At 46.3% G+C, this 14,224-nt stretch overlaps 1 protein-coding gene across 3 annotated transcripts in view; it reads left to right on the top strand.

Moving 5' to 3' along the window:
* Positions 1 to 14,224, top strand: part of aifm3 (AIF family member 3) — a 212,488-nt gene that overhangs the window by 184,551 nt on the left and 13,713 nt on the right. For all 3 annotated transcript variants that reach the window (XM_080208720.1, XM_080208722.1, XM_080208721.1), the window contains 7 exons: positions 1,188 to 1,303; positions 2,777 to 2,848; positions 4,774 to 4,837; positions 5,482 to 5,558; positions 7,760 to 7,877; positions 10,901 to 10,999; positions 13,172 to 13,247. In XM_080208720.1, coding sequence (XP_080064846.1) covers positions 1,188 to 1,303; positions 2,777 to 2,848; positions 4,774 to 4,837; positions 5,482 to 5,558; positions 7,760 to 7,877; positions 10,901 to 10,999; positions 13,172 to 13,247 — 622 coding nt within the window. The remainder of the gene's footprint in view (positions 1 to 1,187; positions 1,304 to 2,776; positions 2,849 to 4,773; positions 4,838 to 5,481; positions 5,559 to 7,759; positions 7,878 to 10,900; positions 11,000 to 13,171; positions 13,248 to 14,224) is intronic.

Here is a 14,224-nt window from a genome sequence, read left to right as displayed (position 1 = left end):
AGCCAGACTGTTCTGCAAAGTAGTTATTTATTCTGCGTTTGTTCTCTCCAGTGTACAGGAGACCACACTGTGAACAGTGAATACATAATACTAAATTAAAAGAAATACAAATAAAATAATACTTTGCCTTTTCTTCCAATATATCTTTCTCATTTAATCTGTCCCGCCTTATACCCTATCCTAGAATTTCCTTTATCGACAGACTTCCAACATCCACAGTAATTTGCTTTCACAATATGGTGAAGTTCCCAAGTCAGGTATACCACTGACACATTGCAGGATGGACCTCAGTCTGTTCTGCTCAAGAAGCAGTTCACTAGTGACAAGGAAAAGCTGTTCCTAACCGTCTAATGACGAAGGGAGATGGACTTGAGGAATTGGATACAGGGGGAGACATGAGGGAAGCAAACTTCCAGGGCTGTGGCGATAGAGTATGAGGCCAATTAGATTGTTCTGCAGAGAGCTAGTATGAACCCGATGGGCCAAATGGACCCCCCCCCCCTTGTATGCTGTTATGACTATTGTACCAGTGTGACATTGCTACATCTCATTCAAACCATGATTGCCACCGTGCTGCCAATTTATGCTGAGTCCTGTTTGTTTTTTGTGTTGTGGTCTTATATCCAAGACTGGTTCTCACAGGATCTTTATAGACAACTGTGTAAAGAATCCCTACAGTGCAGAAGAGGCCATTCGGCCTGTTGAGTCTGCACCGACCACAATCCCAGCCAGGGCCTATTCCTGTAACCCCACACATTTACCCTGCTAATCCCCCTGACACTAATGGTCATTTTAGCATGGCCAACCAACCTAACCCACACATCTTTGGACTGTGGGAGAAAACTGGAGCACCCGGAAGAAACCCACGCAGACACAGGGAGAACGTGCAGACTCCACATTGACAGTGACCCAAGACCAGAATTGAACCTGGGTCCCTGGTGCTGTGAGGCAGCAGTGCTAACCACTGTGCTACCATGTAAAGACCTCTGTCATGTCAGCAGTGACTTGATTCAATCCCAAGTTTGCAGTACGCAGTGTGGATCCACATGAATCGTAGGGTTAGGAACCCGGTTAGCTAATAAATGTTCAACAAAGTTTCAGCTGGGAAGTAATCTTGGGCAGAGTTGTAAGGTTCTGCTGGATGATGTGGGCAGTGACTGGATTACAGAATGATTTCTTTTCCTTAGGGATGGAAGTAGCCGCCTACCTCACGGATAAAGCCCACTCTGTGTCCGTCATTGGGATTGAAAATATTCCGTTCAGGAAGGTGCTGGGAGAGAAGGTCGGGCGATCGATTATGAAAGTAAGTGAGAACCAGCGATGGAGATGTCGCTGGCTGATGGGTGCATGTTGAAGTGTGCTTGTTGGAGTGAGGCCTTTGGATAGTTTGGCCTGATCCAGTTAGAAATAGGGCAGGAGCAGGCTTCAGTGGGATAATCCTCAGTAGCTGAAGAGCAGAACCCTAGACGGTTTTGCTAATAAGTTGATTCTCCGTTGATTTGTTTATCTGTTAACTGAGGTGCCATCATTGACATTGGCAAGACCCTGTGGTAGCCCCTCACCTCTCAGCTGGAACCCTGTAAGATCAAGCCCCACTCCTGATATTCCAGCACTTCACTGCAATGCTGAGTGAGTGCTGTATTGTCGAAAGTGCTGTCTTTTGGATGAGATGTTAGACTGAGACACTGCCAGTTGGAAGTGAAGGATCTCAGAATGTTCTTTCTCCCTGGTGTCCTGGGTCAAGCTGGATTTCAGCTAGCATCGACCAATCGTCTTGTCGTTCTCGCAATGCTCTTTGTGGGATCTTGCTGTGCACAAATTGCTGATTCCTCCATTACAGCAGTAGCTACACCACAAAGGTAATTCATTGGGTGTGAAGCGTGTCGGAATATCCCAAGGTCAGGAAATGTGCTATTTCAACAAAACCTTTCTTACAAAGAAAAATGCTTTCCACAGAAAGCATCCAAAGATGTGTAGGTTAGGTGGCTTGGCCACGCTAAATTGCCTCTTAGTGTCTGAAGGACTAACGAGGGTAAATGCATGGGGTTAATGGGATTGGGCCTGGGTGAGATTGTGTTTGGTGCAGACTCGATGGGCCGAATGGCCTCCTTCTGCACTGTAGGGATTTTCTGATTCTATGCAGAGAATGATGTTTAACAATGCACATAGTCACAAAGTCGTCATTTCTGCTGTTCAAGTAGGGAGGCAATGGCCGAGTGGTATTATCACTGGGCAAGCAATCCAGAGACCCTGGGTAATGCCTAGGGATCCAAGTTCGAATCCCACCACTGCAGATGGTGAAATTTGAATTCAATGAAAATTTGGAATTAAAAATATAATGATGGCCATGGAACCATTGTTGTAAAAATCCCATCTGGTTCACTAGCATCCTTCAGGGAAGGAAACCTGCTGTCCTTACCTGGTGTGGCCTCCAGAGCCACAGCAATGTGGTTAACTCTCAAATGCCCTTTGAAGTGGAGGGCTGTTACGGGCAATAAATGCTGGCCCAGCCAGTGATGCTTACATCCTGTAAAAATTACCTTGAAAAGACGTTTGTAGAAGTTACTCTGTAAGAGATTTTATTGCCTTGGCCCCCAATCTAAAACAGTCAAGCCTGGAAGTCATTTTTCCAACAGCATGTTCTAGAGTTTTTCCAGCAAGTGAATCAAGTAAGCCCTCAGCCATGATGACAGGCGTTCCTCCAGTGAGGGTACATTCAGACTAGAAGCAGCGACATTGATTCCACTCACTGCACACTTTCTCTTCTATGGCACAGATGTTTGAGACCAACCGGGTGAAGTTCTACCTGCAGAATGAGGTCTCGGAGCTGCGGGGGCAGGATGGGAAGGTACTGAAACATCAACACGTTCCTCTTTCTTCATGTCTACTCACACTTGTAATTACACTGCAGTGTTTGATGTGACTTGCGCTGGAATCATGTCAGGATGTTGGGTGGGAGAGAGGCGTCTCACGGAGCACTTACATTACAATGGGGAGATCGAGGATCTACGTTCCTCACCTCGGCTGGGCACCGATCGTATTAGCTCAACACTAGCGATACATTCAGGAAGCTTTGTATCATATGGCAGGTCCATTTTGGCAGGTCCAATGGGACGAAAGAGTACAATATCAAGGGTAGGACTCTTAGCGGTGTTGAGGAGCAGAAGGACCTTGGGGTCTGGGTCCATAGGACTCGTAAATCAGCCTCGCAGGTGGAGGATGTGGTCAAGAAGGCGTATGGTGTGCTAGCCTTCATTAATCAAGGGATTGAGTTTAGGAGTCGGGAGGTAATGCTGCAACTTTATAAGACCCTTGTCAGACCCCACTTGGAGTACTGTGCACAGTTCTGGTTGCCTCACTAAAGAAGGATGCCTGGATTGGGAGGCATGCCTTATGAAGATAGGTTGAGGGAGCTAGGTCTCTTCTCCCTGGAGAGACGAAGATTGAGAGGAGACCTGATAGAGGTTTATAAAATGTTGAGAGAATAGATAGGGTGGATTCTTGGAGGCTATTTCCCAGGGCTGAAATGGTTGCTACAAGAGGACACAGGTTTAAGGTGCTGGGGAGCAAGTACAGAGGAGATGTTAGGGGTAAGTTTTTCACTCAGAGAGTGGTGAGCAAGTGGAATCGGCTGCCATCGGTGTTGGTAGAGGCGAACTCGCTGGGGTCTGTTAAGAGACTTCTGGATGAGTACATGGGATTTAATGGGATTGAGATTTATAGATAGGCCTGGTAGGTATGGATGTGATCGGCGCAACTTGTGGGCCGAAGGGCCTGTCTGTGCTGTAGTGTTCCATGTTCTATGTTCATATGGAGACAGCAATAGCAAAAATTCAAAATTAATTAATGGGATGTGGACATCGCTGGCTAGGCCAGTATTTATTGCCCATCCTTAATTGCTCCTTGAAAACGTGGTGAGTTGCCTTCCTGAACTGCGACAGGGAGCTACATCCACAGTACTGCTAAGGGAGGGAGTTCCAGGATGTTGACCCAGCAAGTCAGGATGGTGTGTAGCTTGGTGGGGAACTTGCAGGTGGTGTTGTACCCATGTGTCTGCTGAGATATCAGATAGATGGGAGCAAGTTGGCACAGTGGTTAGCGCTGCTGCCTCACAGCGCCAAGAACTTAGGTTCAATTTCAATCTTGGGTGATTGTGTGGAGTTTGCATGTTCTCCCCGTGTCTGCATGGGTTTCCTCCGGGCGCTCTGGTTTCCTCCCATAGTCCAAATGTGTGCGGGTTAGGGTGGATTGGCCATGATAAATTGCCCCTTAGTGTCCCAAGATGTGTAGATCAGGGGGATTAGCGGGCTAGATATATGGGGTCACGGGGATAGGGCTTGGGTGGGATGCTGTGTCGCAGAGTTGGTGTAGACGTGAATGGCCTCCTTCTGCACTGTAGGGATTCTGTGATTAATCTGAGGACTGTGGGTTGCACCCAGTGTGAGATGCATCGTTGGAAATGCACAAGTGGAAATGAATATGAATGATGTGCTACGTAGTGTAGCGATGAGGAGGCATTTAGGGCCATAGAAAAGGCAGTGGTTAAGTTGGTTGCACGGGAGCTTTGGCAGAGGCCTGAGACTGATTCCCCCCTCACTGCAAACGCTCGCGGCTGAGGGGGAGGTTGGGGCTTGTTGATAATGATTCAGGAAACTGAATAAAGAGGAAAAATATCCGGGTCTTTGACTTCCCAAAGATTAAACCTCTTCCTGGAGGAGTTTGCACTCGCTGCATCGTCCAGTCGCTGACACGTTCTGTTTTATCTTAATAAAGGTGAAAGAAGTTGTTTTGAAAAGTGGGAAAATCCTCCGAGCGGATGTCTGTGTGGTTGGAATCGGTAAGTGAGACCTCCGGAACTCCGGGGGGGGTCGAACTAAACGGGTCGAACAGCCCTTGGCTGAAGATAATGACTCCCTCCAATTGTACCCTTCACTTCAGTCGCTGTCCTATCAGCTGTGTGTGGTCCCGAGTGCAGTACGTTCCAGAATCTCCTCCTGTGGGGGTGCAAATGCACTGACACAGGCAGGGGGCACACATGGAAGAGAGAACACTAGGGGGTGGGGGGGGTGGTTTAATCGAGACCTCCCAGTGACAAACTGGGTTCGGATTTTACTGTCCATTCCCATCAATGAAGTGAAGCTTCACTGAGATGATGCCTTTACACGGAGTGAGTGATCCCTATGGAGTGAAGAGCCTCAACAGTCTCGTGTTGACTCGAGACAACGAGGGGAAAGGTCTCGCTGTGACCGAGTGACAGAGTGTACTGTCTGGCAGATGCTAGTGTAAAGCACCTCCCAAAGCCTGCAGTGATCCCCGTGTCCCCAGACTCTCTCTTTGGATGCTGGAGTTGCCACTGAAGGTATTAAATGGCCAAAGCATTAGAAGTAAATCACTGGGGTGTGGGAAGTTTTCAATGAATGTTGCTGCATCTTCTTGTCCATTGACTCCTCATGGATCATTCTTCTCAATCTTCCTCTGTAGGGGTAGTGCCAGCTACGTCATTCCTGAAACAGAGTGGCATCAACATGGATTCGAAAGGCTTTCTTCCTGTTAATAAGGTAATATGCGTATGAGGGCCAAGCCATAAAGAGGGTCTTGTACATTATCCATGAGGAATGGGGGCCCTTTGCCTGTAGGAGTGCAGTTGCTCTGGTACGAGATAGCAAACTACAGGTCATGAGCTCCAATTTTGCCACCACAGGGCGTGAAATGGAATTCAATAAATCAAGTGATTTACAGACTAATACTCAAATCAATTAACCACCAATGCTGTCACCAAAACTGGTTCATGAATGTACTTCAGGGACAAGAGCTCTAGTCTACACTAAATGATGGCCCAGTGGTATTATCACTAGACGATTATTCCAGAAACTCAGCTAATGTTCTGGAGACACAGGTTCGAATCTCACCATGGCAGCTGGTGGGATTTGAATTCAGTAAAAAATATCTGGAATTGAGAATCTACTGATGACCATGAAACCATTGTGGATTGTCAGAAAAACACATCTGATTCACTAATGTCCTTTAGGGAAGGAAATTTTCTGTCCTTATCTGGTCTGGCCTACATGTAACTCCAGGCCCATGGCAATATGGTTGATTCTTATGTGGATGGCAGGGTGACATAGTAGTTAGCACAAACCTTGGTTTGATTCCAAGCTTGGGTCACTGTCTGTGTGGAGTCTGCACATTCTCCCCGTATCTGCGTGGGTTTCCTCCAGTTGCTCCGCTTTCCTCCCACACTCCAAAGACATGCTGGTTAGGCGCATTGGCCATGCTAAATTCTCCCTCAGTGTATCAGAACAGGTGCCGGAGTGTGGCGACTAGGGGATTTTCACAGTAACTTAATTGCAGTGTTAATATAAGCCTACTTGTGACACTAATAAATAAACTTAACTTAAAAACTGTGATAAAGCAAGCCCTCGGTTGCTATTGACATCATTGGAGTTACATCATCACCTGCTCGAGAAAGCCAGCAGCCACTCTCTTAATGAAGCTGAGGATGGTTATAAATGTCATCCATCCAATATCCCAAAAACAAATATGTTTAAAACAAGAATCACGTTAGCCCGTCTGAGCCAGTGATTCTTCATTAACACGGGGTCCTTCCGGACACTTCAGGGGCAAGTGGTTACACCTCCTAATGTGTTCATTCTACAGCCATACCTTACATTATCTCAACACACTCATCCTTCCAACCACTGAGACATATCCATGTGGCACTTCAATGGGGCAATTGTCTTATTCAATTGCCCACTAATAGCACATGGGTGGCATGGTGGCACAGAGGGTAGCACTGCTGCCTCACAACACTAAGGAGTTCAATTCCTGCCTTGGGTGACTGCCTCTCTGCTGTGTAGAGTTTGCATGTTCTCCCCGTTTTTGTGTGTGTGTGTGTGTGTGTGTGTGTGTGTGTGTGTGTGTGTGTGTGTGTGTGTGTGTGTGTGTGTGTGTGGGTTTCCTCCCACATTCAGAAAGATATGCAGGTTACGTGAACTGGCCATGCTAAATTACCCCGAAGTGTCCAAAGTTGTGTAGGTTAGGGAGATTAATGGGGTAAATGCATGGGGTTATGGGGATAGAGCAGGGGGATTGGGCCTGGGTAAGATGATCTGTCGGAGGGTTGGTGCCGACTCGATGGGCTGAATGTCCTCCTTCTGCAGTGTAGGAATTCTGTGATGATGATGATTTACTCGGATAGATAGAAACAAGCTATATCCTCTTGAGTTAGGGCAGGCAGGACAAAGAGATACTGGGGTTGGGACATTCAGGGCTGATGGATGGAAACAGTTGTTCATGTCAAGGATACTGGAAATGTGGAATTCTGTTCCCGAGAATGCTGTCAAAGCTGGAGTTTTATTAGGTGACGGTTAAAGTTATCGAACCAAGACGTGTAGATAGAGTCCTGATGGGATCAGCTACTATCAAACTGAATTGAAAAACATGCTTAATGGGCTGACTGGCTCACTGCTGTTGCTCTGTCCCGAACTCCAGAATTAATCCAGTGTGGCAACTGTTAATATTTCCACTCTTACCATCCCCGTGAAGCCTAACGAGCCACTCTAACTGTATCTCCAACTGCTTCAGTCCATGGGTAAGGCTAACCACCTTGTCCGGATAATGAGAGATGGGAAATAAACACCAACCTCGTCAGTAACACCCATATCCCCAGAATTACTCTATTGAAAAAAGGCTGAAAGTTAGCAGCGCACTCGTAGGGAAAGTGGGAATGAAGATGACAGGTTTCCTCTTGTCCCTCCAGCTCATGCAGACGAACGTGCCTGGGGTCTTCGCCGCTGGTGACGTTGTTACTTTCCCGCTTGCCTTTCGCAACAATAAGAAGGTGAATGTGGGTCACTGGCAGATGGCACATATGCACGGTAAGTGGCACTGGGCAAGGGGGTAGGGGCGACCTTTCTCCATATTAACACTGCAGATGGCAAGAAGTCTGTATTTGCCATTAGTGTGGTTCAAACTCAGTACACCCAAACCAGAGTGGTTAAAGAAAAGGTTAATAACACCAGTGAGAGATGCGGGCAGAATTTTCCCATCCTGCCTGCCATGGGAATCGTAGCAGGCAGGTGAGGGGGACCACGCACAGATCTATTGACCTCGTGTGGGGATTTCCAGTCTTGGGGTGAGCGTGGCTGGAAAATCACCCTGTGTGAATGAATTTCCGATAAAACATTGTTACTTGGATGACCTTGCGAAATTCCAACTGTTAAAAGATTGAAGGGGAAAGGCCCAGAATTCCACAGGAATTCTCCTCCAATTTCCTGCCAGAATCTTGGCAGGTCAGCAGAACAGGCTGAAAATGAGTATGATTCCTTTGGGAATTCTGTTGATTTCCAGCCAAGGTCAGAGTGGGAGATGGGGAGAACTCTCAGAGAATTTCACGCTAATGTTGACATTTGGAGCTCCAATATAGTTCGTTCCATTTGTAACATAGCACATCCATTAGCCGAGCAGAATTGTTCCCATTGTACTTGATGTATTTATGGAGCTGACACTGAGATACACAAAGGCTGTGCAACACTACACAAGATCCTATATAGGCATCAAGATTTCTACGTGGCATGTCTTCATCTCTGGCCCATTACATACAGACCAAAGCTATCAGGTATGTCCCAATACTCCAGTACTAGCCCTGTAATCAGTGGCTTCAGGCTTGTAGTTGGTCTATCTCTCAAGTGCTGTTGTGGAGATGTTCTTCCCATCTCCCACTCTGACCTCCGCTGTAAATCAACAGAATTCCCAGAGGATGGTCATTTTCAGTCAGTTCGCTTACGTTCTGCTGACAAGATTCTGGCAGGAAATTGGAGGGAGAGTTCCTGTGGAATTTTGGGTTTTTCCTCTTCAGTCTTTTTAACAATTAGAATTTCACAAGGTCATCTAGATAACAGTGCAAAAATAACAGCAGAAACTTGTGCTTGGACAGTACTGTAGCTCACCACCCAAAGGCAGCAAAGTATTTTTGAAGGACACTAATATTGCAATATAGGAAATGCGGAAGCCAATTTGCACACAGCAAGATCCTGTAGCAGCATTACAATAATGGCCAGAGAAGCTGTTTGTTAATCTGAGGCCAATAGCACAGAGTCCTTTAAGTGGAATCTTGATCATTGAAACAAATATTGGGATAAAAGGAGGGGTTACTGGAGGTTGGCCATGAACCAAAGATGTATTAAATGTCCGAACATTGGGACGGATTTTACGGCTTTGCTCGGACAAGACCGGAAATTCCCATCCGTTGGCAACGGAGATTTCCGCCCACGCCGATTCCATTGCAGGCAAGGTGGTAGAGTCCTGGCCATTATGTTTGGATCTGCTCAGTAACACAGTGTAAGCAAAGCAAGAGTCAGAGCACAGACACCAAAGGATAGAGACACTTTTCTCTCCATGAAACTCCTAATGTATCAATTCTGATCAAATAAAGATGTTTGCTCTGGAAGAAAGTTGTTTTTTTAAAAACAAACTGGGACACAGTGGCAGAAAGAGAACACTTCAGTTAACAGATTGTCACCACCCTCTGAAAGAATGTGCAGTAGGCTTGCTTTGCGGAGCAATTTGTCTGTAAAACCTTCTGAATTTGTCCTTCTGGCCCTGGAGGTGAATGCATCAATCCTGATTGTTGACGGTTTAAAGCTTCAAATGTACTTTCAGAAGATTGTGCATTTGTTTTATTAACTTTATATATTGTGTATCATGCAGCGAATGTGGTGACCTGATTGCCACAAGTTCAGCAAGCATTGAAACCCTTTTGGACGAGGGTGGCACAGTGGCACAGTGGTTAGCACAGCTGCCTCACAGAGACAGGGACCCAGGGCTGATTCTGACCTTAGGTGACTCTCTGTGTGGAGTCTGCATGCCCTCCTTGTATCTGTGTGGTTTCCTCTGGGTGCTCTGGTTTTCTCCCACAATCCAAAGATGTGCTGGTTAGGTGGATTGGCCATGCTGAATTGCCTCTTAGTGTCCAAAGATGTGTAGGTTAGGGGGATTGGCCATGCTAAATTATCTCTTAGTGTCCAAAGATGTGTAGGTTAGGGGGATTGGCCATGTTAAATTGCCCCTTAGTGTCCAAAGATGTGCAGGTTAGGTGGATTGGCCATGCTAAATTGCCCCTTAGTGTCCAAAGATGTGCAGGTTAGGTGGATTGGCCATGCTAAATTGCCCCTTAGTGTCCAAAGATGTGTAGGTTAGGGGGAATTGGCCATGCTAAATTGCCCCTTAGTGTCCAAAGATGTGCAGGTTAGGTGGATTGGCCATGCTAAATTGCCCCTTAGTGTCCAAAGATGTGCAGGTTAGGGGGATTGGCCATACTAAATTGCCCCTTAATTATCCCGGGACATGTAGATTATGTGGATTAGCTGTGGTAAATGTGCAGGGATAGCGGGGTAGATGCTCTTTCAGAGAGTTGGTGTAGACCTGATGGGCCAATTGGCCTCCTTCTGCTCTGTGATGACTCTATGGTTTAAAAAATGTTTATCCTGTGGTAAGGATACTCCAATAGCAAGCAGCAAAAGAAATAACTTCACAAAGTAATTCAAAGAAACCGATTTAATAAAGAAACTCCATTACACCAATACTTGGGGCCACGCCCTGGGCCACACAAGCTTCTCACATCCCCATCTGCTTTCTAGTTATACTGGGTCAGCTGACCCTCACAGTGTGTTACTATTGGTTACATTTTAACAAAAAACACTAGTAGAGATAAACACACGAGAGAGAGAAAGCAATGAAAGATTGATAAAGTGAGGATGTGTGAAGTATGGACCATTTGCTCTTTGCTGTCTTGAACAGTATGCCATAGGATTGACACATGATAGAAATGTACCTGCTGGAGGTGTGAAGTTCTGTATCATTTCAATATACTGACTGTTCCTACATTTACGCCTTTCTCCAGGCCGAATCGCTGCTCTCAACATCCTCGGGAAAGGAATAGAGATTAACACAGTGCCGTACTTCTGGACAGCTATGTTTGGGAAAAGCATTCGCTATGCAGGTAAAGCCACCCTAGAACAAGGGCCTACCCTGTCCTCTCCCTGGAGCAGAGCTTGTGGAATTCATCACATTCCCATCCCTTCAGTCCCACAGCAAATCAGGGATCAATTTCATTTTCACGACCCTTTCAATGGATTTGTTAACAGTAACTGCATGTTCATGGGCAGCACGGTAGCACAGTGGTTAGCACTGCTGCTTCACAGCTCCAGGGACCTGGGTTCGATTCCTGCCTTGGGTCACTGTCTGTGTGGAGTTTGCACATTCCCCTCATGTCTGCGTGGGTTTGCTCTGGTTTCCTCCCACTGTCCAAAAATGTGTGGGTTAGGTTGGTTGGCCTTAAGTGTCTTGAGATGCTTAGGTTAGAGGGATTAGCGGGTAAATATGTAGGGATAAGCAGGTAGGGCCTGGGTGAGTCTATGGTTGGTGTAGACTCGATGGGCCAAATGGCCTCCTTCTGCACTGTAGGGTTTCTATGATTCAATAATTTTAACAAGTGGTTGAAAAAAGCTGTGATAAAATATGTAGTTCCCAATTACTCTGCCGTTGTTTTCTCCTCCACGGAAGGATAAGAAGCTCATCTGATCAAACACAGAGCAGATGGGTATCTCATATAATCCTTACAACTGGGCCCCAAGAAGTTCCACTGCACCAAGACCAGAAGGCAATTCCAGCAACCAGAAATCATATTCCACTTACAAACCAAGAATAAAAACTGAGACGCAAAAGCAGCACGCGCTGGAAACACACAACAGATCATACAGCGACTAGACTGAGACCAGACAATAAATGCCTGAGATATTGCAGTCGGTAATGAAGGAATATTTACCGTTCACCGTGATGGGAGCTAAGTGTAGAGTTTCCACTGATTTTTGAGTAGAAACCTACTGTCAATTACAGTTACAGGGTTGGATTCTCCGACATTGCTCACAGCAGGGATTTTCCAGTCCCGCTGCAGTCAAAGAACAAAGAAAATTACAGCACAGGAACAGGCCATTCGGTCCTCCAAGCCTGCACTGACCGTGCTGCCCGATTTAACTAAAACCCCCTACCCTTCTGGGGAACATATCCCTCTATTCCCATTCTATTCATGTGTTTGTCAAGATGCCCCTTAAATGTCACTATCATATCTGCTTCCACTACCTCCCCTGGCAACAAGTTCCAGGCACCCACCACCCTCTGTGTAAAAAACCTGCCTTGTACATCTCCTTTAAGTCTTGCCCCTTGCACCTTAAACCTATTCCTCCAGTAATTGACTCTTTCACCCTGGGAAAAAGCTTCTGACTATCCACTCCTAATCTTGTAGACTTCTATCACGTCTCCCCTCAACCTCGGTCACTCCAGTGAGAACAAACCAAGTTTCCCAAACCTCTCCTCACAGCTAATGCCCTCCATACCGGGCAACATCCTGGTAAATCTTTTCTGCACCCTCTCCAAAGCCTCCACATCCTTCTGGTAGTGTGGCGACGAGAATTGGAAACTATATTCCAAGTGCAGCCTAACTTGGAATATCTGCTCTTGTGTTAAATTCATTTGTCCCCGTGAGCAAGTATTGAAATAAATCAACATCAAACTCAGAGAAACAGTGAGTGAATGTCGATTGGATTGGAGAAGGATTGGGGAATCAGTGCTGGGATCATTTCTGTTTGATTTGGGCATTAGAGACTCAACCTCAAAATATGCAAATCACAGGTAAAATGAGAGGGTTCAGCAAAGAGGGCCCGTGACGGTATTTCAGGAGGATGTAGATGGGTTGATAGAATGGGCAGCAAAATGGCACGTTCCATTCAATGTGGAGATGCCAGTGTTGGACTGGGGGTGGGCTCAGTAAGAAGTCTCACAACACCAGGTTAAAGTCCAACAGGTTTATTTGAGCTTTCAGGGTGCTGCTCCTTCATCAGATGGGTCTCCACTCTCCACTCAGCAGATGAAGGAGCAGCGCTCCGGAAGTTCAAATAAACCTGTTGGACTTTAACCTGGTGCTGTGAGACTTCTTACTGAATTCAGTGTGAGACAGAATGAGGTAGTGTATTTCGGGGGCGGGGAGGGGGCTCTCATTACGATATTTACCAGTGATTAATAAACATAATAATGAGTGATGTGATTTATCCACATATCTGTTCATTTCTCCGATGTATAAATTCCTTTGGTCATTCCCATTTATTGGCTCTTGCAGGTCATGGGGAAGGATTCGATGACGTTATCATCCAGGGGGACCTGGACGAGCGGAAGTTTGTGGCTTTCTACACCAAGTAGGTGATTCTCATCTTTCGCGGCCATTTCTCCTTGGGTTCCGGTGTCCAGGAGTTCTCACAGCTGTATGAATGTAGAGAGGAAGGCCTCTGGTGCAGTGGTTAGCGTACTCTGAGCCAGAAGCTCAGGATTCATCTCCTACTCCAGGACTTGATCATCAAGGAAAGTACGTTCATAACACGGCCAAACATGTTGAGTATCAATCTGCAGATCCTTCCATACTGCCAGTGGCTGGTGATAAAGATGCCAGCTTTGGACTGGGGTGGGCACAGTAAGAAGTCTCACAACACCAGGTAAAAGTCAAACAGGTTTATTTGGAATCATGAGCTTGTGGAGCGCTCACCTGACGAAGGAGCAACTCTCCGAAAGCTTGTGATTCCAAATAAACCTGTCGGACTTTAACCTGGTGTCGTGAGACTCCTTATTGGTGGTAAAAAGGCAGTACCTGACCTCTGACCTTTACCCCCCCCGCACAGTTAACTTTAGCCATGTCGGAAAAGTGCGCACATCACAATATCCAAATTCCAAGATTGCGCAATCTGTTATCTTTCTGATAATAAATTACAACCCATAAAAATCCCAAATCTCCCAGGACATCTTGTTTTCTAATGTGCCATAGACAATAGCAGCAAGCAAAGCCTGTTCAGGGATTTCCAGAAGCTGGTACCGCACACACGCTGTAACATTTTCCTGTTAAAGGTCATCATGTCTTTGTGATGTTCGGAGGCCAGTTGTCCATTATAAATCACCTGTATCGAGTGCACATCCCCATTCCCTGCTTCCCTTCCATGACGTACTAACTCAGGCTTATCCACATTAAACTGTAGCTCGTGCTACCTTGTACCAACATTGCACTGCCTGCCTGCGTCTTCCTGAGGTACTTCTTATGGTTCTCCTCACCGTTTGCCAAGACACTGTTGTGCCGTCAAGAATGTTCAAAGTCGTGCCAAAGCTGAATCATCTATTTATACTCAGA

Source organism: Carcharhinus amblyrhynchos, chromosome 20 (assembly GCF_965287045.1).
Source record: "Carcharhinus amblyrhynchos chromosome 20, sCarAmb.v2.hapA, whole genome shotgun sequence".
Lineage (NCBI taxonomy): Eukaryota > Metazoa > Chordata > Chondrichthyes > Carcharhiniformes > Carcharhinidae > Carcharhinus > Carcharhinus amblyrhynchos.
Note: the sequence above shows the minus strand (reverse complement) of the source record. Positions and strands in the feature narration are given on the sequence as shown.